At 48.5% G+C, this 26,929-nt stretch overlaps 1 protein-coding gene across 1 annotated transcript; it reads left to right on the forward strand.

The window, feature by feature from the left end:
• Positions 1 to 217: 217 nt before the first annotated feature.
• On the forward strand, positions 218 to 26,630 carry IFNLR1 (interferon lambda receptor 1). The gene is made up of 8 exons (XM_027965521.3): positions 218 to 443; positions 3,158 to 3,485; positions 7,909 to 8,032; positions 13,850 to 14,034; positions 19,264 to 19,406; positions 21,204 to 21,363; positions 21,947 to 22,080; positions 23,269 to 26,630. The coding sequence occupies exons 1-8, from the start codon at positions 309 to 311 to the stop codon at positions 24,031 to 24,033; spliced, it is 1,974 nt and encodes a 657-aa protein (XP_027821322.2). The 5' UTR covers positions 218 to 308; the 3' UTR covers positions 24,034 to 26,630.
• The last annotated feature ends 299 nt before the right edge of the window (positions 26,631 to 26,929 follow it).

The raw sequence follows: 26,929 nt of genomic DNA on the forward strand, positions 1-26,929 counted from the left end.
AGGCTCCAGGAGGACTCTGTGTGGGTGAACAGAGAACCAGAGGGAGGTTCAAAAGGTCAGTGGAGGCCCCGCTGTAAAAGCATTTGACTGCCACGTAAGGGATCACGAGTCTGGACCAGAGACTTCAACTCGATCCCTATGGGCCACTTGGGTCTTGAGGTATGGTTTGTTGAAAACATGGAGAAGCTCGGTTCTGGTTCTTCCACCCTGTGTTGTGTAGAAGCCAGCCACCACAGACTCAGCAGAGCCCATGGCGTGCATTTCTTTCCAACTTTGTATTCAGTGGCTTCAAACTGAAATTGACCCTGATGGAGGTATTTATACCACAGAAACTGGCAAATGCTACCAAGCAGGGCTTTCCCCTGCCCCACGAGACCCAGTCCTTAAACACTTACCAGCACCTCTGCTCTCACCAAAGAGGAAGCCGGCATCCCAGCTTACTGGTGAGTTTAGTGCTAATGATCTTTGCAAATCAGGAAGTGATCAAGATTGGGGCATTTTATTTTCGTCTGCACTTAACCATCAGGAGGCTGAGTAGAAGACGTTTTAAACACACAGGTCAAACTGAGATCCAAACGCTAGCCCCATCACTAATCTGCTGTGTGACCTTGGGCAAGCAATGTAACCTCTCAGTTTCATCAGTTAAAAGAGATATTGACACCCACCTCATGGGATTGCTGTGTCTACTAAAGACTATAATACATGTAGACTGTAGTGCCCGCTGCATAATAAGGACTCCAATATATATTAATGCTATTGAATGCTGTTTCAGGTAAAGAGATCTCAATAGAGATACACTCAGTTTACTCCAGAATGGACTTAAAATCAGTGTTTGAGATACCGGAAAGAAACGGAAGCAGCTCCCTGAGGACCTACATAGAGGCTAGGTTGTGGTAACTAGCTGAGATTTTCTCTTTCATCTTTCTTTTTTCTCAAGATGAGGTCTTTTAACATTTTGAGAGATGTTTACCCGACCTCTGTGGTCACAAGCTGTCCTTTTGAACAGTTACAACAAGGCATTCAGACACACAACTTCCTAATTTGAAATTACGGGGTGGGGAGAAAGGGAACAAGGGAAAGCAAGCATGTGGCAGGTTTTGTCAAAAAAAAAACAGGTGCCAGATTCAGATGAGCCACACATGTGGAACAGGTGGCAAAGAAAGACCGTTCTGTGCCCCCTGCTAAACTGCTCCCAGTTCAGTGGGATTCTGGGTCTGAAAGAAATGCAGTTGGTCAGATGAAGCCACAGTTCCAGGGACAATTCAAAGATACTTAAGTATGCTCCCAGATGAGACTGCTTCTATCTCGCTCACCTTTGAGATCTGGACATGCTTCTGTGAGCCCATGTTAAGAAGAGCTGATTGAATTCAATGCATGATGCAAATCCCAGAAGTCTCCTGAAATGTCTGAACATCTGCACCCAGGAACAAATACAGGGCAACCAAGTCCCCAGAAGATGCATTCTCTCTCCCAAGAACTGCTGGAACACAATCAAATGAGCTCCAGAATTCTCTCTGCAGCATCACTGGTTCATGGGCTTGGTCACAACTGATCAACAGTTACCAGGCCCATTACTGAGACCCAGAGAATGAACAAAGCAGTTACCCAGAGGCAGTGTAACCACGGAGTCAGACAGGCCTGGGACTGAATCCAGAGTTCAGCACCTGCGTGAGCTCTCAGGGTTCTCAGAATGGCAGATTCCTCATCTGTAAAGAGGAAGCAAAACCTCCTTCGAGAGTTGTGGAAGAACAGAAAATAGAGTTCATAAATGAGAGGTATGATTTTTCTTTAGAATACAAGTGACTTTTCTTGTTGGAAAAGCAACATATATTAATTAGAAATTAGTGTTGGATTATTTTAATTACTTAACTTTAGAAGTTAGACATAAACAGAAAGAAGAAAACTTAAAATATATATATATATCCTCACCATTGAGAGATAACAAAGGCTAACATATTGGTGTTCAGTACAGTTCAGTTCAGTTGCTCAGTCCTGTCCAACTCTTTGCGACCAGATGGACTGCAGCACACCAGGCTTCCCTGTCCTTCACCATTCCCAGAGCTTGGTCAAACTCGTGTCCATTAAGTCGGTGATGCCATCCAACCATCTCATCCTCTGTCATCCCTTTCTCCTGCCTTCAATCTTTTCCAGCATCAGGGTCTTTTCCAACAAGGTGACCAAAGTATTGGAACTTCAGCTTCAGCATCAATCCTTCCAACAGATATTCAGGATTGATTTCCTTTGGAATGGACTGGTTGAATCTCCTTGCAGTCCAAAGGACTCTCAAGAGTCTTCTAAAACACCACAGTTCAAAAGCATCAATTCGTCAGTGCTCAGCTTTCTTTATAGTCCAACTCTCACATCCATACGTGACTACTGGAATATACTGGTGTTATACCCTTCCAAATCTCTCTGTGCCTATGGGTGTGTTCCTGCTCAGTCATATCTGACTCTTTGCAAACTCATGGACTGTAGCCTGCCAGGGTCCTCTGTCCATGGAATTTTCCAGGCAATAATACCAGAGCAGGCCATTATTTCCTACTCCAAGAGATCCTCCCGATCCACGGGTTGAACCTTAGTCTCCTGCATCTCCTGTGTGGGCAGGCAGTGCTTTACCACCCGTGCCACCTGGGAAGCCCACAAATGCCTATAGGCACACATTTTTTTAAAGCGCTCATATTTTGGTACCTGCTTTTCTGCTACTGAGTAAACATCCCTGAGTGACTACGTATGTCTTAGCAACATCTTTTTTAATGACTGTAGACTCTTCTGTGGTGAGGCTTGTTCCATTGTCTGGAAGCGATTACTGTTCCAGTGACAGGTACCACGCCACAGGCTTTGGCATCAGAGGGACCAGTGTTCCCGGGAACATGCCCAGGAACCTCTGGTAGCTGTCACCCCCGCGTGAAGGATGTAGAGAATAACAGGATAGACCCCGCCCCCCCTCCCCCGGTTGTCGCTGGAATTAAAGTAAATAACGGGACAAAGTGCTTGACCTGGAACCTGGCACTTGGAGCGCGCCCGGATACAGCCAGTGGTGTCTGAGGCTACGTTCTTAAACTGGCCCTGAACTAGTTCGTCTTCTTTCAAGTCCCGTGTTGAAATTCCTGTGGTTATCAACTATGAACAGTTTTCCTCTTCTCCCCTCCCTCCACAGGCGGATTTACTGATCGCCCCCCGCCACTCCACCCCCTCTCCCGGATCGCGCAGAAGAAAACGAAGCAGAGGCTTTGGGGAGCTCCTGGAGGGTTTGAGCCGGGCGGCCCCAGGGGAAGTCCCGGAGTCTCCCAGGCCCCGCCCCCGGAGGGGCGGGCCCGCGGCTGGGCCTCCTATTGGCTGCCGGTCGCATCACCTGCCGGGTGTGAACCAGGAGGCCCGAGGTGTGGGAGGCCTACCTGGTCCCACCCCGGGCCGCGGGAGGACCGGAATGACGGGGGCCCGACGCTGGGCCCCCCTGCTCCTGTGTCTGCTGCAGTCCGCTCCAGGTAAAGGCGGGGGGCGGCGGGGCGGGCGCGGGGCCGCGGGGGCGCTCCTTCTGACCGACCCAGGGAGGGAGTGGCCGGGCAGAGGTCTGTGCGGGGTAACCCGGGTCGTGCGAATCCGCAGATACCATTCTCCCCACTCCCCCAACCCGCCGCCTCCAGTTTTCTTCTAACCGGGGACTGAACAGACTCGAGTGTGAAATTCCTTTACGAGAAGGAACTGATCCAATTTCCTAGTGCCAGTTCAGCCCCAGGTGAACAGAGAAAAACAAAAAAGTCAGCTGCATTTGTTTATAAAGCGATTTTTAAGGTTTCCTAAAAGCCCTGTCCGCTGCACGAATACCACCACACTTGACCCTCATTGGTACAGGAAACCAAGCAGAAGTGCTCTGCCCTCGCTGGCGGGGGACGGGGGTGGGGGCTGGGAGGGTGGGGGGTGTGAAGGGGTTGGGGGGGTCAAAAGTTCTACCCAGGCCTGAGGGGAAGGAGCACCCGCTTAGTCTAAGCTGTGCTACCGTTTTAACAAGGCACCTTTTTTTTTTTCTGCACCGTTGCTAGTAAATAAAGTGACAGGGTACGGAATACCTTGGGTGGTTGGGATCCAACCCCCAAAGCCCAGCCAATCCCAGGAGAAGGACCCCAGATTGGCCCCAGGATATCACCCTGATCTTAGACTAATAATTTAAGAGCTTAGAAGGGCCCTTGGACATAATCTAATATTAAAGTTAAAAGCCAACATTTGTCTGAGCATCTTCTTTGTGCTGGGCACCACATTATTCTAGTTAAGCGTCACAACCCAACTGTCCTACAATGTAGGTAGTATTTTCTCCCTTTTCAGATGGGGAAACTGAGGCTCAGAGCAATTAAGGGAGGCAGTGGTGAGACACACAGAACAGAGAAGCCTGAGGCTGAAGCGAGTGTGGCCAGCTTTGGCTGTGGGGCGGGCGGCTGGTCGTTCCACCCAAGTCAGTTCAGGGACGTCACAGCAGCTGATGAGGAATAGGGTACCTACGTGGTGGGAGGGGAGGGTGTCCTCTGTACTTCCCTTTTCACCACCAAACTCAATAGCTTTGCTGTCTAGCCCTAGCTCTCCTTACACGCGATGAATATTTAATGTACAGAACATAAGCTGCGGTGTGAAGATTTAGGGTGAAGCAAAGCTGAATCCAGGTTCTAATCCTGGCTCCCACACATAATGGGTGTGTAGACTCAGGCAGTTGGGTTTTGTGACACTTAACTAGAATAATGTGGTGCCCAGCACAAAGAAGTTGCCCAGACAAATGTTGGCTTTTACCATTAATATTAGATTATGTCCAAGGGCCCTTCTAGCTCTTAAATTATTACTCTGTAAAGGGTGTGTAGCCCCTTCTGTCTCTGTGGAAGGGGAATGACACCTACACCACAGAATAGTTTGTCCTGAGGACCGAATGAGGTTTTCATTGAATGAGATTTTGATTGAATGGGGATTTGACTGAATGCCACCCTTGTGCCTGGCACCCTTTGACGGCTCAGTAGAGGGTAACTGGGATTGCGGGGGCTCAGGCGTAAAGAATCCACCTGCCAATGCAGGAGACACAGGTTCGATCCCTGGGTCGGGAAGATCCCCCAGAGAAGGAAATGGCAACCCACTTCAGTATTCTTACGTGGGAAATCCATGAACAGAGGAGTCTGGTGGGCCACAGTCCAGGGTCACAAAGAGTCAGACACCATGGAGTGACCGAGCACCTCGAGGGCTGCTATTTCTCCACTGTGGCCAAGTTCAGACGTGAGGCCTATTCTCAGATAAGCCCCTTGTAGACAGATTTTGGCCTCCTGCCGGCCACCTGCTGGAAAGTCCAGAAACTGGGAGCACTGTCAGCATCAGAGTCCTGGCGATCCAGTCCCAATGAGAGGACCCAGGTTGGGGTGAAAGCAGGAACCCACATTTGGGTCTAAAAGGGCGAGGATGTGAGGCTGAACTGAGGGCAATCAGCAGAATGGACCCCTCCCTCCCCGATGCCCGTCTGTAAACTCTATGGATTTCTGTCACGGCACATGTGACCCTTCGGGTCACTGAATTCTCCATGGGACCATGAGCACCTAAAGGGCAGGAGTGGAGTTGTAGCCCTCTTTGAAACCTCTGGCATGCAGTGATCGAGAGATGTTCTTGACCAGAAGTGAGCCACAGATGTTGGAAGAATAATGCTGAACATAGTTGGAAATAGTGGAAACAGTGGCAGATTTTATTTTCTTGGACTCCAAAATCACTGCAGATGGTGACTGCAGCCACAAAATTAATAGACACTTACTCCTTGGAAGAAAAGCTCTGAAAAACCTAGGGAAAGTGAAATCGCTCAGTCGTGATCCAGGTCTTTTGAGGGCAAAATCTGAGCCACTGGGAAGCTAGAAGAAAAGCAACAGAGGATGAGCTGATTGGATGGATGCAGTTACTCAATGACAAGAATGGATGTTTTGTGCACTGTGAGAAAAGGACTGATGCTGAAGCTGAAGCTCAATACCTTAGCCACCTGAGGATGAGCTGATTGGATGGCATTACTGACTCAATGGACATGAGTTTGTGCAAACCCCGGGAGGTATGACAGGGAAGCTGGGCGTGCTGCAGTCCGTGGAATTGCAAAGAGCTGAACACGACTTCGTGGCTGAAGAACAACAGGGCCCATGAGAACCTAGGGAAGGAGGTGTGATCAAGAGCTCAGACTCTGGGGATTTCCCTGGTGGCACATGGGTTCGATCTCTGGTTGGGGAAGATTCCACATGCTTCAGAGCAACTAGGCCAGCGCACCACCACTGAAGCCTTCATGCTCTAGAGGCAGTTTGCCGCAACAAGAGAAGCCCACTCACCACAACAAAGAGCCCAGCCCCCACAACTACAGAAAGCCCTCCCACAGCAATGAAGACCTCAGCCAAAAATAAAAACAAATTTTTAAAAAATGTAAAAAAGAAAGAGCTCAGACTTTGGGATTGACTAGGCCTGGATGGATTTGAATTCCATTTCTGCAACTTATTAGCTGAGGGGGCCTCAGTTTCCTCATCTGTAATGTGATGCTCACAATTAGTACCTGCCTCCTGGAGATGTGGGGCAGATAGTGCAGATGACATAGTTTGCGTGAAAATGCAGCTAACATAGTTGCATCGTGCCTGGCACATAGTTGAGACACGGTACACATTAGCTGCTATCACGAGAAGCAGCAGCATCGCCACCACTTCTGAAAGATGTCAGGAAGACTCCCCGGAGGAAGTGACATTGGAATCAAGTCTTTAAAGGATTAGATGGTGAATGCCACGCTGTCGAGGACACTCAGGTTCAAGGACACCCAGAGGAATGCAGTGGTTTGAGAAGGGCGAGAAGGAAGATTGGTTGCAGCCTGGTAAGGTGTGTTGGTGAGCTGTCAGGAAGATGTCAACGAGATGGCCAGGCCAACCTGGGCAGGGCTTCACTAACCCTGATAAGGAACATGGACTTTATTCTGAGAGCAAGGGAAGGGCAGGAACTGGGCAGCTGTGTAAGCAGATGCATATTTCAGAAGATGAGCAGTGAGAAGGAAGAAGTGCCAAGGAGGGAAGTTAGGGGCAGTTAGAGGCGGTCAGGGAAAGAGCCACTGGGACGGTGACATCTGAGCAGAGATGTGAAGGAAGCAAAGAAGTGAGCCAGATGGAATATCCGGGGGAGAACAGTCTAGGCGGAAGGAATAGCTTGTGGAAAGGCCTGGAGGTGAGTATAGGCCCACACACTCTAGGAACAGGAAGGGGCCAGTGTGGCTGGAGGGGACACAGTCCTGGGTTGGGCTGGGTAGGGTCCTGTGGGTGACGGCAAAGACTTTGGTTTTACCTTGAGTGAAACAGAGGCCACTGGGGCTTTAAAGCAAAAGGGTGACACGATCTGACTTTCATTTTAACCCTTGCTGCCATATGGCAAATGGATTGAGGGGACAAGGCTGGAAGCAGGGACACCAGTTAGGAGCCCTTAGGGATAATCCAAGTCATCACAGCATTCATTCACTCAACAGATTTTCACTGTTCACCTGCTATCTGCATAGGGACCTTTGCAGGCAGACGCTGGGGACATGGCTGAGGACAGGACAGAGCCTCCGTTCCATGAGACCCTCAGGGCCATTCCTTCCTGAAGTCCAGGGATCTGTCAGGTGGTCCTGCTCTGTGCTGTTTTGCTGGGACCCTCAAGTGCCACGGTGGGCTTCCCAACCTGGCACAGATGGACTGCTGAGGTCTAAGGAGGGGAAGGGGCTGTAGGTCACACAGCTATAACTGGAATCATGCCCCCCAGGGCCCCAGCCTACATCACATCCCATCTGCTTCAGCCACCCCAGATAATGCCTGGTTCTTAAACTGAGCAAGCACCCAATTGCCTGCCATGCCACTCTTCAGATCAGAATGGCTCCAGGCTTCATGACCTCTTTCTCCTCCACAGGGCGGCCCCTCCTGGCCCCTCCCCAGAACGTGACGCTGCTTTCCCGGAACTTCAGTGTGTACCTGACGTGGCTCCCAGGGCCTGGAAACCCCCAGAACGTGACCTATTTTGTGGCCTATCAAAGGTGGAGGGGTGCCTCTGAGCTGGTGGGGTAGGGGGGTGGGCCTGAAGAGGTGGGCAGGGGCCGGAGGGGCTTCTCTGCGATGAATAGCTGCATTCAGTGTGGACAGCACCCGCTGGTTCTCTGAGTCCCATGGGTGACGGCCTGCGGCAGGTATTGGGAGAGGGTATTCACGAAAGTTCTGGAGGTGGGGGTGATGCTGAATGGAGAACAGTGCCCAGGTGATGAACCTGCCAGGAGCGAGGCAGGGTCTTTGAAAAAAGTCAGAGCAGGGCATGGATGGAGCTGTGAGGGCCCGACAATGGAATTCTTGAGGGCCTGGGTAAAGTGCTTGACACTATAGCCGGTAAAGGAGGCAGAGATATCTCTTGCAGAGCTGTGTTGGGCATGGTGAAATGATCACCCTTTTCCCCACAGACCCTGCACAGAGCCTTGGGGTCCTTCTCACGTTGGCAGCCCAGGCATCCATCGCTAATGCAGAGGAGTCTAAAAGTCTAAAAGTGAAAGCAGATTTCTCATCTTTGCACATAGGTGGAATTCATCTGAAGATCTTTCATTAGAGAGTAAGCTAATAAAAGCAGATATTCAGCAGCATTAATCTAGAATTGGTGGGAAGGAAGAGGCAGGAAGGAGAAAAACTGCCATATACTCAGGACTCTTCCTGTGCCAGGCTGAGTGCTAGGAGCCTAGCATGAGTACCTCCCTTCTGCCTCCCCATATTGCCAGGCAGGCTCTGCATTTCCCCTGTGTTAGAGGTGAGGAACAACTCAGGCCGTGACTTGAGTAAAGAAGTCAGTGATGGAAGCAGAAGAAAAACCCACATCCGTCCGACCCCAAAGCTTGTGCTCTTCAGTTCTATCACAGTGCCTCCATCTGTAGCCTCCAGATGTGAACGGTGGGCGCCTGGCTTGGGAAAGAACAATACCTGTAGAGAGCTTTCCAAAGAAAGAATGGGAACTTCCCTGGTGGTCCAGTGGTTAAGAATCTGCCCGCCAATGCAGGGAACATGGGTTTGATCCCTGGTCCGGGAAGATCCCACATACTGCAGGGCAGCTAAGCCCGTGGGCCACAACTACTGAGGCTGTGCACCCTGGAGCCCATGCTCCACAGCGTTAGAATCCACCGTAACTGAGAAGTGGCCCCAGCTCATCACAACTGGAGAAAGTCCACACGCAGCAACGAAAACCCAGTGCGGCCAAAAGAAAGAAAAAGAGAGAATGGCGCAGAACTGTGTCAGGAGGCAGAAAATACCCAGCGTGGCCTGTGTGTTGGTTGTGTGTCTGCACGTGTCTGTGCGTGAAACGTATTTAATTTCACACCACCCTGCAAGGAAGGATTCAGGGACTCCGCTCTACCGGGGAGGGAATTGAAGCACTAAGAGGGTGTTTCGCTCAAAACCACACAGCTAGGCATAGTGGAGGTGGGATACACTGATTAAAGAATTGAAAGCCTCACCTCAGACCTTCATGATATTTTCCTTTCCTTTTACACTTTTGAAACACCTGTGCAGATTCCAAAACTGTGATGTTCTAATGGTACTATTTTTTCATTTATTAGCTAGAATTATTTTACAAAGAGATGCTTCCTTTTATGTAATATTTGATATTCAGTAGTACTGTTCATACAGGCAAGACAGAATAAATGCTTGAAACTTTTTTCTTTACCAGTTTGGAAGATAATGAATTGATTCCCTATCATGTCCCAAAGGTGATTGCCTTGTTTTTTTGTTTTTTTTTTTTAAATTATCACCAACTCAAGTAGTTAAACATATCTAATGGTTTAGTTCATTGCAGTTGATTCTACTCATTGAAGCTTGAATTGTCTCTCTTTGGCCAATGAAAGTCCCTTCAGGTTGGCTCCTTAGTCCTTTGAACTTGACCCTAGTGAGTCTTAATTTCTTTATTGTCATTTGTTGCAAATAGATAGTCCAGACTCATTTGCACAATTCCTGACCTAAAACCTGAAATCAACCATGTCTCTGTTTGGTAAAAAATGGTTTTAAAGAACACTGTGTAGCTGTCTGATCACTAATGCCCAATTGCTTTGAGAGCTTTTCAGTGAACAGAATTGGGTGATGTGTATAAAAAATCCCATCTCTATTCCTGGCTTCTACTGAGATGGCTGATTAAATCCGCAAGTCACACCCATGATCTCTTTATCAAATAATTTTCCAGCCGCAACTTTGGTGTTCTCTCCAGAACATGGTTTCTTATTTTTTTGCAATATTCATAGGCTGAGAATTTTCCTAATCTTCAAGTTCTGGTTCCTTTCGGCTTAGCAATTCCTTCTATCTGTCTGTCTCTCTCTCCTCTCTCATTTTACTGTAAGCAGTAAGAAGAAATCAGGTTATATCTGCAGCACATTGCTTAGAAATCTCCACAGCTAAGTATCCAAGTTCATCACTTTCCACTTCTGATTTTCCATAAAACCACTAGGATGTAATTCAGCCACACTCATTGCCACTCTATAACAAGGATCAATTTTCTTCCAGTTTCCAATAAGATATTCCTCCTTTCCATCTGATCACTCCTAGAATCACATTTTGTTATAGCTCTTAACCATGACTCGTCCATCTTAGGTGACCCTGCATGGCATGGCTCATAGCTTCATTGAGTTACATAAGCCCCTTCACCACGACAAGGCTGTAATCCACGAAGGGGATCTATATTCTTACCAATAGTCTTTTCAAGGCAATTTAGGCTTTTGCTCCCATGAACTTCAAAACCCTTGCAGCTTCTACCCATAACCCAACTGCAAAGCCACTAACTCATTTTTAGGTGTTTGTTACATTAGCACCCCTGAGGCCTTTCTCGGGAGATGGTCACCTCTCTTCTCTCTGTGTCCTCACCTGGCCTTTTTTCTGTGTGAGAGCTGCCATGGTGTCCCTTCCTCTTCTCATAAAGGCGCTAGTCTTACTGGCTTAGGGCCTCACCCTCACGACTGTGTTTAATCTTAATTACCTCTTTAAAGGCCCTGTCTCCAAATATAGTCACATTAGGATGTTAGGGCTTCAACATATGAACTGGGACGGGGTGAGGGGTGCTGTACAATTTAGTCAATAGTACTGGTAAACTGGGTTTCAGTAAATTTAAAACTTTTGTTCTTTAAAAAAATAAAACCCCAAAGAAAATGAAAAAGTCAGTCATATATTCACAATGCATACACTGACAAAGAACTTATATCCAAAATAGATAAAGAAGTCCTACATCTCAAAAATAAGATGAATCACCCCCAAAATATTTGAATAGTCACTTAACAAGAGAAGATATGTAAATGGCCAAAAAGCGTATGAAGAGATGTTCAACATCATTAGTCTTTAGGGAAATGCAAATTAAAGCTACAGGAAATACACACACCACTAGAATGGTTAGAATTAAAAGGTGTGATGGTGCTAAATATAGGCAAGCATGTGGAGGGCATTTTGCTGTCGTTTAGTTGCTAAGTCGTGTCAACTCTTCACAACCCCAGGGATTGTAGCCCACTGGCTCCTCTGTCCGTGAAATTTCCCAGGCAAGAATACTGGAGTGGGTATGGAGGCATATGGCCCTCCATATTTGGAGGTTTTGCAGCCACAGGTTCAACCAGCCATGGAACAAAAATATTTTTTAAAAATTCAGACAGCTCCAAAAGACAAACTTGAATTTGCCACACAGTAGCAAATATTTATGTAGCATTTGCATCATATTTACAATTATTTACATAGTGCTTCCATTTATATTAAATATCATAAGTGATCTAGAGATGATTTAAAGTATATGAGAGAATGTGCGTGTGCCGCATGCAGATACAAAGCCCCTTAGATAAAGGAACTGAACTCCGCAGATTTCTGTATCAGTGGGGGAGGTCCTAGAACCAATCCCTTGTGGATACTGACTATATATTGTGGGCGGGAACTACAATGATACAGTCACTTTGGAAAACAGCTTCACAGTTTCTGGTAAAGTTACACATTCAGTGACCACGTTTCCCAGATTCCACTCCTAGATCTCTATCCAAGAGATGTGAAAACATGACCATATGAAGGCTTGTATGTGAACTTCCATGGCAGCTTAATTCATAATTCCCCGTTACAGACTGAATGAATTGTGTTCCACCCCTTAGTCACTCATGTGTTTAAGCCCTAACACCCTTGGGGACTGTATTTGGTGACAGAGTCACAAGTATACCGTATTTAAGGTGTAAGAGGCAGTTAAGATTAAATGCGGTCCTGAGGGTGAGGCCCTAAGCCAATAGGATTAGCACCTTTATGAGAAGAGGAAGAGACATCAGGGCTGCTCTCACACAGAGAAAAGGCCAGGTGAGGACTCAGGGAGAAGGAAGGTGACCACCTCCTGAGCGAGGCCTCAGAAGACAGCAAGTCTGCAGACACCTTGATCTTGGACTTCTCGTCTCCAGAACCGTGAGAAATCGGTGTATTTGTATCATTTAAGATTACACATATAAGTGACTTCATATGATATTTATCTTCCTCTGTCTGGCTTAATTCACTTAGTGTCACAATCTCTAGGGCCATCCATGTTGCTGCAGATGACAACACACTACCACCTTGTTTCATAAATGAGGAATAAATTAGAAGAAATATAAGAGCAAATCAATACAGTAGGTAATGCCTTGAGAGAAACAGAAGGTGAGAAGAGAGAAACTTTTAAAACGCAAAGAGACCTGGAATGTAAATGCTCAAGTTATAAGACTCACAGGAGAAAGCACAGGAGAGGATCTTCGTGGCCTTGAGTCAGGCTCACATTTCTTAGGACACCGAAAGAAAAGAAAGCTGATGTGTTAGTCTGCCAGGGCTGCCACGACAAAATGCCAGACTAGGGGCCTAAACTCATTTAAACGCTGGCTTATCAGAGTGATATTTTAAAAACATAAATCGGATAACCTCAGTTCCCCTGTTCAGAACCTTCTGGCAGTTTCCTATGACATACGGAATAAAATCCAAACTCCAAACCAAGATGGTGAGACTCTGCCTGCTCTGCCCACCCACCTCCATCCTCATCTCCTGTCTGCCCACCCTCTCTGTTCCTTGTCCACTGGGCTTTGGCCACCCTGGTCTTGCTTTTTTTCTGGACTGATCAAGTCCCTTCCCATTGCAAGGCTTTGCTTTTGCGATTTCCTTCCCCCGACCCCTTCTCCTGGCTCCCTTCTCAGCATCCAAGCCTCAGCTTCAGCACTGTCTTCGTGGCCTTTCCTGAGCTGCCTTTAGAAAGTAGTCACCCCACCTTCCCCTGTTATCACCGCACTTACCAGCTCCTGGATTTATCTTGTCGATGTGCCGATGGTGGGAAAGCCCCTCCCTCTAGTGTCAGTTCCTGAAGGCAGGACCTGTCTTCCAGGAATTGCACATTCCCCACGAACAATGCCCAGCAAGCGGATCCCTCCTTTGCACCTTAGTATTCTCAGGAAGTTGGAGTCATGGTCTTGGGTGTCCCCTCTGACGTTCACGTAGCACCCAGCACTGAGTGGGACACACAGCAGGCGGCCTGTAACTGCCTGAATGAATAAACGTGGTGGAGAATGGTTACTAGCAGAGCAGCCCTGTAGGGAGACATCACAAATGAGGAGACTCAGCCTTGGGGGCATTAAGGTCCCAGAGCTAGTGACGGGCAGAGCCCGGGTTCCCACCCTCGTCTGTCGTTCTCGAGCCCAAGCTCCTAACAGGACGGTCCTTCTTCTGTCTCAGCCGACGGCTGGCTGGCCGGACAGATAGATGGATGGACAATCAGGTGGGATGGAGGGGCAAGAAATCGTGTATTTTCCAAGTTTCCTCCCCCCAAGGGGCCGAACCCGTGACCCACACTCTTCTGTCTCTTTCCTCAGCTTTGTGCCCCCCAGACGATGGCGGAGGGTGAAAGCGTGTGCAGGAACCAAAGAGCTGGTGTGCTCTCTGATGTGCCTGGAGAAGCAAGACCTGTGCAACAAGTTCAAGGGGCGTGTGCAAGCAGTTTCACCCAGCGCCAGGTCCCCCTGGGTAGAGTCCAAGTCCATGGATTACTTCTTTGAAGGTAGGGAAGGGACCTGTGAGAGGCAGACTGTCTGCCCAGGAGCTCAGCTCAGAGGCCCTGCTGTCCTAGCCATCTGCCCTCCACCTCCCCAAAGCGGTGGGCAGCTCTGGAGCCATCCGCCATGGGCCCAAGGAGTCTGACTTTGCGATTGGGAATCAGAGGAGTTCGCCAGCCCCAGCAGTTCAGTTTGTGTGTGTGTGTGTGAGTCGCTCAGTTGTGTCTGACTCTTTGTGACTGAATGGACTGTAGCCCACCAGGTTCCTCTGAGCATGGAATTCTCCAGGCAAGAATCCTGGAGTGGGTAGCCTATCCCTTTTTCAGGGGATCTTCCCAACCCAGGGATCAAACCCAGATCTCCTGCATTGCAGGCAGATTCTTTACCATCTGAGCCACCAGGAAAACCCAGTTCTGTTTGTACCTCCAACGAATGAGGTTCATGATCTTCTACTGTGTACAACCTTGGTTATGAACTACACAAGGCATTTTACTTATTCCTATTCTTGTTAATGTTCAATCTCTCTCTTTCAGAAACAATTTTTTTTTAATTTTAGTTGAAAAAATAATTTCTGTACACCATAGAAATTTCAAGGGAAAGAGAGATAAGAATAGGAAGGAGAACATTCCCCATGCTTATAACCTTCAGGAATCACCACTGTTAACAATGAGTGAAGAGAGCAGTTTTTTCTCCAGTGTGTTTTATTTCTGATCCTCACAATAGGCCTGTGAGGTTCATTTTAATCCACCCATGTTTTTTAAAAAATTAAACAATCAAGACTCAAAAAAGTTAAGAAACTGTAAGTGATAGAGATGTGATGTCAAATGGTTCTTTCTGATCTTGGACAAGATGCTGGTTTGGGTCAAGAGTAAGAAAGGGAGTATAAATACTCACACAGTAGCTTCATGGAGCTGCAATCTGTAACTTATCACTCAGGCTTCTCAAAATGTTTGAGGACAAAATAGGGCTTGAAGGGAGGGGAGGAAAGGATTGAATGAGGGATGGCAGGAAATGACAGAGAAGGAAGAAGCAATGATTGGGATGGGAGAAGCTGGCAGGGTGGATTGACACATGGACAAAAGGATGGATGCATGGATGGATGGATGAGAAGAAAGGAAGTGTGGAAACGATAAGGAGGAAGTGATGGACGCATGGAAAGGAAGCGGTTAGAAGGATGGATAAGTGCTTACAATGAAGGGACTAGTATAGGTGAAGTACAGGATACAAATGAAACTCAGATGGCTGGGTCAGTGGCTGGAGAGTACAGAAGAAAGGCTGGGTGCCTGGCAAGGGAGGGAGGGGGAGAGGGAAGGAAAGGCAAAGGAGAAAGGAAAAGCAAGAAGAAAAGATACATGGAAAGAAAAAAATAGATGGATAGAAAGGATGGAGGGATAGCAAAGAAGGCTGATTGGCTAGAAGAAAGGAAGAAAGAAGGTATAAATGATTAGGAAGACAGGATGGATAGGAAGGAAGAAATGTCAGCTGGAGAGAAAGCAAGGTAGGAAAATTAGGAAGAAGGAAGGACGGCTGAGAAGGATGTGTAGGTGGGAAGGAAAAGAAGCATAGTCACGAAAGGGGGATAGATGGGTGGAAAGGAAAAGAAAGCTGGGAAGGTAGACAGAAAGTTTGTCTGCCTAGAAGAACGATGGATGAATAGGAATAAGAATTAGAACAATAAAGGGACAGATGCAGAGAGGTGCTTACTTTTTTATTTCTTTAATTAATTTTTTTGTTGTTTCTTCCTCCCTAAAGCTCTTCTGATGCTCCTAGACCACACCTCAAGCTTGAATGATCCTTCCTGCCTTTTTCTGCCCTCAACTGTGACCCGGGTCACTTTCTCTCTTGAGTTTTTTTTAATTTGAATATTTCATTTCCCTCTAATTTCCTCCAGCTCCCTGAGGTCAGAATTTATGGGGGCCTCGTCTCCCCGGTTCTCTCAGCTCCCTGCCCAGGGCTTAATACGTATCAGAGTCCAGTGGGTGTTTTCCTGAACACATAAGTGGTGGCACCTTGCAGAAGCCCCATGCTTTCCCTGAGCACAACAGAGCAGGGAAGACCAGTGAGGTCAAGGCTCCTGCTGTTTGGCAGGGAAGGCTGCATGGAAATAGTGGCATTTCAGCTGGACCTGGAACAATGGTGTATTAATTTTCTCTTGTTGCTTTATTCCTTGTCACTGCCCCCTCCATCTTCAAACCATCAGTCAAACCTAGATAACCTTGATCAGACTGTCCGTTGAAATGGACAGTAAAGATTCTGCCAGTGAGGGCTCAGAAGGAAGTGAAGAGCATCATAGAGGAAACCTACATTCCCTTCAGGAATGTGTGTGCTCAGCCACGCAGTCATGTCCGACTCTTTGAGGCCCCTTGGGCTGAAATCCACCAGACTCTTCTGTCTTGAAAAGGGATTTTCGAGGCAAGGATACTGGAATGGGTTGCTATTTCCTCTTCCAGGAGATCTCCCCAACCCAGGGATCAAACTCTCGTCTCCTGCCTCTCCTGCGTTGACAGACAGATTCTTTACCACTGCACCATCTAGGAAGCCTAAATCTCTTTCAAGAACAGTTCAATCATCACGAGCAGACTGTTAGTAGAAGTATGGATACTGAAGGTACTGCCCCGCAGAAGGAAGTGAGGACTATGTTACTGAAGGGAGATGCCTCTTATATACTGGAAGACGATGAGCAAAATTGTGTCCTGCATGGACATGGAAAACAGAACTTATAAATGATTAATTTGGTCATTCATCAAGGAGATTTCCAAGCAAAATATTGAAGGCATGATCTGGTTTATTATTGGCAACTATAGCAACATGCAAGGAGGAAAGAGAGAAACTGAGGAAAGGGCCTAAACAGAAAGGAACCAGGACTTGAACGTCCGGAAAATTCTCAACCTATCCAGAATGGCAAAAGATACTAAAATCAAGAAATATCTTCCAGGAGTGTGACGCAGAGAAATAGCCAAGGATGTGATTGTACACCTGGACTTCCTGGTGGTGCTAGTGATAAAGAATCCGCCTGCCAAGGCAGGAGACATAGGTGATGCGGATTTGATCCCTGGGTGGGGAAGATTCCCTGGATGAGGGCACAGTAACCCACTCCAGCATTCTTCCCTGGAGAATCCCCATGGGCAGAGGAGCTTGGCAGGCTACAGTCCACAGGGTGGCAAAGAGTTGGAAGTGACTGAAGCAGCTGAACACTCACACACCCACATGATTGTACAGCCATTTACTAAAACCTCAGAAAGATCGAAGTGTTTGGTCCAGAAAAAGGGCTCTTTGAAGAGATTTAAGGGTATGACATACAGTTGCCTTCAATCAAGAAAGCTGAAGTGTTATCCCTCAGCCAGCTCAGCTAAAGCCAAAAATAGAAACGGCTCTTCTCAAAAAAGATATGTGGAACTGGCTTCTCTCGAATGCAGTAGGTCCCCATGACATCTGTAGGAGATCCATAAGCTTCTTGAGAATTTTATATCAGCAGAAACAGTGTCAGTTTGGATGAAAAGGAGCAGAGAGAATATGAAATGGAAGAAGGCTATTGGTCCCCCAATTTCTACTGGAAAGAAGCAGACTGTAAACTATTTACCTGCAAATATCTTTCAGGAAAAAGAAGGATTATTCAGAGAGTGGAACCAAGATCCCAGAGAGCAGTGTTGAAAGCCAAGCAGATGTAGTTCCCAGGCCTAAAAATCTAATAGTTTGTGTAGCTAGATTTCAAAACTGCTTTGGCTCAGTGAGTTTTTTACCTCCCGTTTCCCCCTATTTGAACCAAAATGTCCATGATTATTATCTGTTGCCTATCCCACCCCCTTATATTGGGAGCAGATAACTTGTACTTTATTTTCACTGGTCCACAAGTGGACAGGAATTGAGTCCAGGAGTCATGCTGAATGCATTGTACCCAGACTCTCACCTGAACCTGATTTAGATACTTTAGAAGACGAGATTTTGAAATTTGAGTTGATGCTGTAATGGGATGAGACCCTGGGGGGGCCTTGGGATGGGGTGAGATGGCTCAATGGTAAAGAATCCGCCTACCAGTGTGGAAGACGCAAGAAATGCAGGTTTGGTCCCTGGGTTGGGAAGATCCCCTGGAGAAGGAAATGGCAACCCCCTCCAATATTTTTGCCTGGAGAATCCGTGGACAGAGGAGCCTGGTGGGCTACAGTCCGTGGGGGTCACAAAGAGTCAGACACAGATGAGCAACCGAGCCCGCACGCACAGGATGGGGTGAATGTACGTTGCCCTTGAGAGAGACAGGAATTTCCGTCTGTCTCTCAGGAGTCAGACGGAGGACCATGACAGGCAGAATGACTCCCCCCGAAGATCTTCATGCTTTAATCCCTGAACCTCTCAATACGTTAAATGCTAATATTAGATGGCAAAAGGGATTTTACTTAAGTTTATGGGTGTTAAAATAGTGAGAGTATCTTGGATTATCCAAATGGGCCCAGTCTAGTCCCTTGAGTCCTTAAAAGCAGAGACCTTTTTCCAGCTGGAGGCAGAAGAGGTGCAGAAGAAGAGGGAAATCAGAGAGAGTTGAAATGTGAGAAGGATTCAATGTGGTGTTTCTGCTTTGAAGATGAAGGGGTAACATGATTAGAAATGCAGTTGCTGGGACTTCCCTGGAAGTCCAGTGGTTAAACTCCATGTTTCAGCTACAGGGGACATGGGTTCAGTCTTGGGTCAGGGATCTAAGATTCCCACAATGCTATGCAGTGTGGCCAAAAAATTTTTAAAAAAGAGAAGAAAGAAGCACAGGTGTCTTCAGGAGCTGAGAAAGGCCCCTGGCTAACAAACAGCATGGAAATAAACCTCAGCCTCACAGCTACAGGGAACTGAAATCTGCTAACAACAATATTGAGTATGGGAGTGAATTCTGCCCCAAAGATCCCAGAGGAGAGCCCAGGCCAACTGACACCTTGATTTCCACCTAGCGTTGAGAACCCCATCAAGCCCACCCAGACTCTTACCTCCAGAACTGTGACATGATAAATCTGTGTTGATATAAGCCACTAAGGCTGTGGCAATGTTATGGCAGCAACAGAATACTGATATAGACGGGCAGGATGCTGACAGGCCAGTGACAGGGGAAGGGCACCCAGGGGGAAGGGACCACACCAGTCAAGGCAGGTTAACTGTCTCCGCGCTGGGTGAGGAGCAGGCCTGCCTGGAGGCAGGGGCATGCGTGCTCTGTGGCCTGCGGAAGGTCCTGACAGGTCCCGTTCTGTTTCCTCCAGTGGAGCCAGCCCCACCCGTCCTGGTGTTCAGCCAGACAGAGGAGATTCTGATTGTCAATGCTACATACCAGCTGCCACACTGTGTGCCCCAACCAGATCTGAACTATGAGGTGGATTTCTGGAAGGAGGGGACTAAGAACAAGGTGAGAAGCCCCTCTCATGCCCCCGCAAGCTGAATCTCCTTCCTCACTCTCCCAGCAGACCCCCATGCTCCTCACCCTCCGAGCCTTGTTCCTGAATGCCTCCTCCAGGAAGCCTTCCATGCCTACCCCTCACTGCTGCAGTCACCCCCTTGACTTTGCAGGGTGATTGACTTGTGGCTCACCTCTGCTCCAAACCCCCGCCCCCAAGGGGCCAAATCCAGGACATCCTTCCCCTGCATATTACAGCTAGTAACAACAGAACAGTTTTCTATTTTTTTTTTTTTATTATGAAACTTAAAAAAAAAATAAAATCTGATTGAAGTATGATGGGCTCTGGGAGGCCTACTTGCTGAGGCACCAGATTCATTAGGGAAAAAAAAACTAGAAAATTCAAATAAATTCTAGGAAGAAAACCGAAAGTATTCAGAGATGATTTCAAATAACTCTTTGGTGTATATAGTTTCAGACTTGTTTCTGTGTAGGCATGTGCTTATATCAGTATCTATTTGTTTATGGCAGGGGTTAGCAAATGTTTTCCATAATTGGCCAGAGAATAAATATTTTTGACTTGGCAGGCCATATCGTCTTTCACATCTATTCCACTCAGTCTGAAACACAAAAGGAGCCTTAAGTAAATAGGTAAATGAAGAGGCATAGCCATGTTCCAGGAAAACTATTTTCAAAGAAAGGAGAGGTTAAAGTCTACGGACCCCTGTTCTTATTCATTCTGTCTTTTACTGAACCCAGACTCTCACCCTTGGCCTCCTGCACACTCTGGATCCCAGATCTTCATCTGATGTGGTCCTTGCCTTCAAGAACCTCACAGGTGTTCTTGTGTTCTTTCTACTGTCCAGTAGAAAGATAATGTAGAACACAGTGTGTCGTTTAAATGTTCCACATTCAGTTAAGTGAAAAGAAACAAGTGAATTTAGTTTTCATAGTAGATTTTATTTCATTCACTAGGATATAATCATCTCAACAAGTAGTTAATATAAAAATTACTGAGATTTTTGGGTTGGTCTCCCATCAAAGTTGGTATGTATTTTATACTGGAGTGCATCTTGGTTGATACCAGCCACATTTCAAGTGTTCAGTAGCCCCATGTGGCCAGTGGCTGCTGTGTTGGACAAGCAGCCCTAGAGTTTTCTGTGTCTGTAATGGCTGAGGGACTACCCCCGTGTTGTGTAGTCACTAAGTCGGGTCCAGCTCTTTGCAACCCCATGGACTGCAGCACACCAGGCTCCTCTATCCTCCACTATCTCCCGGAGTTTGTTCAAATTCATGTCCGTTGAGTCCATGATGCTATCTAACCATCTCCTCCTCTGCCGCCCCCTTCTCCTTTTGCCTTCAGTCTTTCCCAGCATCAGGGTCTTTTCCAATGAGTCAGCTCTTCGCATCAGGTGGCCAAAGTATTAGAGCTTCCGCTTCAGCATCAGTCCTTCCAGTGAATCTTCAGGGATGATTTCCTCCACCCTAATATTTTGACATGCCCTCAGGGTGGAAAACCTGAGGCATCTGCCCCCGAAAGTGAGGACCACTGGGCCCTGGTCGGGTGTGCCTGGGAGTGACCCTGAGTGGCAGGGCTGCTTTTGAACCCAGACCATCTCTACCTTGAGACTCAGTGAAGAAGAGAAGCCAGATAGTGTTGGGAAGTGCTCTGTGAAGGCTTAAGCCTTAACGCAAGTAAAGAAGTTGTGGGAATCCCAGCTGTGCCATACCTGCCAAGCCTACCCCATCCTGACCGCATGGAGCCAGTTCCCCCCGCAGGTCCATCCTCCTCTTTCTCTCTCCACACAGACTCAGTTTCCAGCCACTCCCCATGGCCAGCCAGTCCAGATTCCTCTCCAGCCAGACACCAGAGGGCACCACTGCCTCAGTGCCAGAACCATCTACACCTATGGCAATCCTAAATACAGCGAGTTCTCTGAGCCCACCTGCTTCTTCCTGGAGGCCCCAGGTGAGCGCCAGGTGGTACAGAAGTGAGGACTTTCCCCCTGGGCCTTAGGATCTTCATCATGCGGCGGTTAAGAGCCCAAGTCTAGAGATAGACTCGCCTCCATTAAAATCCCAGCTTCACTTCTGCTCACTATGTATCTTTGGGCAATTTACATACCTCTCTGAACCTTGCTTTCCACCATCTGTAGGATGGGTTTAATTCAGTTTTTGTTTTCTTTTTAAGTTTTATGTCTTCATTTATTTTGGTTGCACTGGGTCTTCACTGCTGCTAGAGGTTTTTCTCTAGTTGCCGCAAGTGGGGGCTGCTTTTCTGGGGGTGCAGGAGCTTCTCATTGCAGCGACTTCTCTCACGGAGGGGCGCGGGCTCTAGACTGTGGGCCTCAGTGGTTGTGGTGTGCTGCCCAGACCAGGGATTGAACCTGTGTGACCTACGTTGGCAGGCAGATGCTTAACCACTGGATCGCCAGGGACGTCCCGGGTTTATTCTTACGGAAATTAGACAGGATGATGTCTGTGAAGCCTCAGCTCAGATGCAGCTGATAGACAGGAGCCCCGTGTCTCTAGTTGTTATTTTTTCTTCCTAGGATCCACCCGGGCCCTCCTGCTGCTGCTACCACTTCTGCTTCCACTGCTGTTGGCTGTTGCCTTAGGGCCTGTGATGTGGAAGACCTTCAGGGGGAACCCCTGGCTTCAGCAGACAGAGATGCCACAGGCCCTGGTATGGCAAATCTGGGGGCATGGGACAGAGAGGGAGGGCTATCCAAGAGGAAGGAAGTGGAGCTAGACTTGGTAGGTAGTTCAGGTAGGATATTAAGATGGCCTAGACCGCAAAACGTCCATCTGCCCCTCTAAATTTTCACCATTAGTGATTCATTCCTTTGGCACTAAATTAAAATAGCAGATATGCCTGGGAGGGACAAGTGCCTTAAGTTCCTTTTTAAAATAACTTCATCCCTGCTAAGGATTTGTCAAGTGCCAAGAGCAGAACCCCCAGCCTTGGGACTCAGGAGAGATGCCAGGAGAGGAGGCGGGGAGGGTGGGATGGAAAGGAGACATCTTAAAAAGGTCCCAGCACTTTGTTCACCGTCTAACCGAGGGTAAGTCTTGCACAGGCAGACCCTGCAATTTCTTCATTGGTCTGCTGGCTCACTCACTTAGAACCCGCCACAGGGACAAGGGAAGCCTGGAGAGGTCAGATCTGTTCAGTGAAGGCCTGGAAAGGGAAGCTGAGTCATACATGGGGCTCGGTGGGCACTTGGGTTGGGTGGGAACTTTGAGGATAGGCTCTGAGGGTTTGCCAGACGGAAGTGTTTGACATTCCTGGACCTGCAGGGAATTCCCACTAACTGGAGGACTACCTCTGTGTGAGACATACCTGCACCGGCCCCATCCCTCTACCTTCCCGAGCATGCATGCGTGCGTAGTCGATTCAGTCGTGTCCGACTCTTGGCGACCTTATGGACCGTAGCCACCAAGCTCCTCTGTCCACCTTCCATTACATGGTAACGGTGCTCAACCTCCTAAAGCCAGCGCCGGCAACCTGGACGCTTTCTCTGGCCTCTGGTGCCCACTCTGCCTGTGCAAATCACAGGCTGTGTGTGCCAGGGAGTTCACGCCACCAGCCCCTCCATCCCTGCCCCGCTGGTGCTCTGAGGCCTGAGCACTGAAGCGGCTCCAAGTCCCCAGCAAGGCTCAGCTCCAGCTTCCCTCGAGGTGACTTGACTCATCATACCCCGCTGCGGGCTGCTGTGCTTTGCTGTCACTCCCCGGGATCACTTCCCAGAGAAACGACTTCCATTTGAATTCCTTGTCTCTTTCCTTGTCTATTTCCGGGGAACCCAGATTAGAACAGTCATGTTTCCTGAAAGGCTGAATCTTCTGTTCTTCTCTCCTCTCCCCAAATCAGAACTTCTCCGGACACAGACTCCATGGGGCAGCCTTTCAGCCCAGTGGCCCAGAGTGCCTGCACGACTTGATCCTCTGTCCCCAGAAGGAAGTGACCAGAAGGGTCAGGCTGACTTCTAGAGTCAGGGCCCCAGCCCCCGTCCAGGCCAGACCAGAGAAGGACAGCACTGAGGAGGACGGTGAGAACACAGATGAAGAGGACCTGGATCCTGGTGTCAGCTTCCAGCCCTATGTTGAACCGCCCCCCTTCCTGGGGCAGGAACCCCAGAACCCGGGGCCCACTGAGGCAGGAGGGCCCTGGACTCCTCTGGTCCAAGGGGAAGGCTCCTCTACCTGCAGTTCTTCAGGCAGAAGCTGGGCCAGCACTGCGGGGTCCTCGTCCCCCTGGGATGAGGCTGGATCCTCTGGCTATTTGGCCAAGAAGGGGCCAGGCCAGGGGCTGGGTCGGGAGGAACACCAGAAGCCTCTCCCACCACCCGAGGACTCCAGTTCCCTGGGGGAGCCCCCCAAAGACAACCTCTCCTCCTGGACCAGCTGGGGCTTATCATCACCAGGGCTGAATCTAGTCCCCGGGGAACCCCCGGTTTCTCTTCGGACACTGACTTTCTGCTGGGACAGTAGTCCTGAGGATGATGAGGGGGAGGAAGAAGAGGAGGAAGAGGGCTGGAGGGAGTCAGAAAGTGAGCACAGCAGTGCTGGCAGCTGGGGGGCTAAGAGCCTCCAGAGGACCGAGGTCAGACCCCTGGGGCATTACTTGGCCAGGTGAGCTGTGCCTCTGAGTCCAGTTGCTGCTGAGCTTTCTGAGAACCCAAGACATCACCAAGACTTGAAATCCCAGGAGCATCGTTGCTGGGGCAGCAGAGGGTCCTCAGAGCACCTTGGGGAACCCTAGCTATTAGAAGCCATCCACCAGGCTGAGCTGTCAGAAGCCACCCGCCCTATGACCTGCTTGCTTTGCACCAAGCACCAGGAGGGGTGGAGATAAGAATGGGCAGAGGTCAGAGGTTGGTTGGGTGTAGATCACCCCACTGCCCCTGGGGTGATAGGCCAGCTGGAAAGATTATCTCTGGACAACGTGAAACGGGCAACGTCAGGTCCCAGCGGACACGAAGGCCGACAGCACAAGGGCCCATCCAGCTTTGGGGAGAGGACTTGGAGGCACACCTGGTGGGGCAGAGACTCGCAGCTTTCTCCAGCATCCGCTGGGCGTCCTCCTCCGCAGAACTCAGCCTTCTGGTTTATGAGTTCCCTAGGGTGGGCCCCGGTGAAGAAAAATCTAGTTGGCCGAGGGTGTTGGAGAGGCAGAGGAAGGGGAAGGGCGTTGTCATTGAAAGCCGTCTCTGAGTCACGCGTTTCACAATCTAGAATATCACAGACAGACCTGGGTCCAGATCCCAGCCCTGCCATTTACCAGTTGTGTGGCTGGCAGGGAGACACCCTCCTCCCCTGTGCCTGAGTCTCCCCTCCGCAGCTACCCCCTGGGGCATGGCGAGAGGTCCAACAGATGCGTGATGCCTGCCACATCGTTGGCACTCATCACGTGGTGACCAGTTGGATTCTCCCATCCACCCAGGCTCCAGGCGGGTGGGGTACCACTGGGCATCTCCCACCTGTGACCCCAAACTCAGAGGGACTGGATTCTCACTCCAAGTCTCCCACCTACCTCCTGCCCTCACTGCCCCCCATCTTGTGGTCAGGAAACTGAGTTCTCAAAAGCTGAAGCCCAGTCAAGGGGGTCCCTGGTTCCTCTCCCTTTTCATGGCAAAGAAAGAACCAAATGGCCCACTGTCTAGGGAGTCTGATTAACTGGTGGTGGGGAAGCAGCCCAGCAGGGAATTGGGCCCCCGGGCCTGTGGTCCCCAGTTTAGCACTTTAGACCCTTCAGTTGCCCATTGTGGTTGTAAAGATGTCCCATTTCCCCTTGCGATTTTGAGAAACCACTGTCTCTGGAAATAGGTGACTGTTCTTCCCCAGGGGTAGTGATGGATGTTCTCAAACAACTGATTCGGTAACCTAATTTTGTCAGCTTTGTGGCCCTGCAGGCACCACAGAGATCAGAACAAACCTTGGCTCTGCCATTTCACCTGCCAGGACTTAATACATTTTTCCACTGATGCAAAAAGCATCTTCATAAGCTTTGTACCCACAGGGCTGTGCTGTTTAGAAGTCAGCATAAAAGTATAGCGTCGAGAGAATGATCTGGAAAAGCTTCTCAAACTTCCAGGCCTTCTCAAATTGTGCTCCCGAAAGACCCTGGGCTTCACGGGAGGAGGAGTCTCAGTCTCAGGGGAAGCTAGAGGTTCCCCCAGGTTCAACCAGAGCAGCCTCCCTGGACCCCTCCTTTTTCTCCAGCACTCTCCACATGCAATGGTGCTTGGGAGTCTCCACTGCTAAAGAAAACGTTAGCAAACCCCCTTTGAAGTAGGAAATCCTGTCTTCTGTTTCAGATGAGGAAGCAGAAATGTTGACTTCACTGTATATGTCGCTAAGAGTGAGGTCAGGTCTCTGGCCCGCCTGGGCAACCCCGATCCCCTTGGCCATGTAGACAGTACCAAGGTCTCAGCAAGGGGCACGGGGTCGCAGGGGCCTTCACCACCACTGGGAGGCGTGCACATGCCTGCCTGCTCAGGCACACACACGTGCCTGTCTGCAGGGGTTTCTCTCCCATGAGGCTTGTCTACATCCATCACTCAACACAGGAGAAGAAAAACAAGCTGTACCCGTGGCACTGGGGAAGGCCCAGGGCCAGTTCCCAGGGAAATACCCGGACCAAGCCTGGTGTCCTTTCTGGAACCTGTCAAGCTGCTTCAAGGAGGTAATTCCAAGTCCCTAAAAGCTATCATCACTGTTGTCTTAGGCTGGTGTCAAGTAACTAAGCACTGTATTCTGAAACCTTGTGTGTTTTCTAAGTATTTTTTTCAGAGTTTAATTTCTGACATAGGCTGAACCCTCCTTGAATTCTAAAAGTCCAGCTCCTTCACGGTCATTAAGTTATAAACAAAAAACTATGGGCAGCATTAGGAAAGAACATGCTGGCCAATATTATCATGTGTTAGGTATACTCAGCACTGAACTGTTTACAAAGCCCTTTCATAAACTCACTGGCCAGGAACTGCACAGCTTGAGCTCCAGGCCACACATGAAGGACAACAGGGGTGGAGCAGGCGATGCCCTAAGTAAAAGCAACATTCCGATTCTTTAGGTTACTGAGAAGTTTGTATATTGCTCTGAGATATTTGTATTTATTTCTAGCTTTATTTTATGTTTATATTATATTTAAATAATTTCCTAATGCTTGTTGGGGCCTACCCTAAACTGTTTTAAATAAAGAGCTCTATTTTTAGAGAAAAAGGCAAAATCAAATGGAAAAGTATGTGCTCTTATTTCTCAAAGGCTCTTCACCAGTCTTGACTGTTAAGACTAGAGGAAGTCCCCTACATACAAATGTGTTCCATTCTGAAAGCACATTGGTAAGTCCAATTTTTTCATTAAGTCCAAAGAAGTTAGCCTAGGTACCCAGCTAACTCCACTATACTGTACTGTAATAGATTTGTAATATTTCTCGTACAAATAATGCATACAAACACAAAAACATAACATATATTTCACTTTACAGTACAGTACCTTGAAGCTTCCCGAGTGGCACAGTGGTGAAGAATCTG

Source organism: Ovis aries, chromosome 2 (genome assembly GCF_016772045.2).
Source record: "Ovis aries strain OAR_USU_Benz2616 breed Rambouillet chromosome 2, ARS-UI_Ramb_v3.0, whole genome shotgun sequence".
NCBI lineage: Eukaryota > Metazoa > Chordata > Mammalia > Artiodactyla > Bovidae > Ovis > Ovis aries.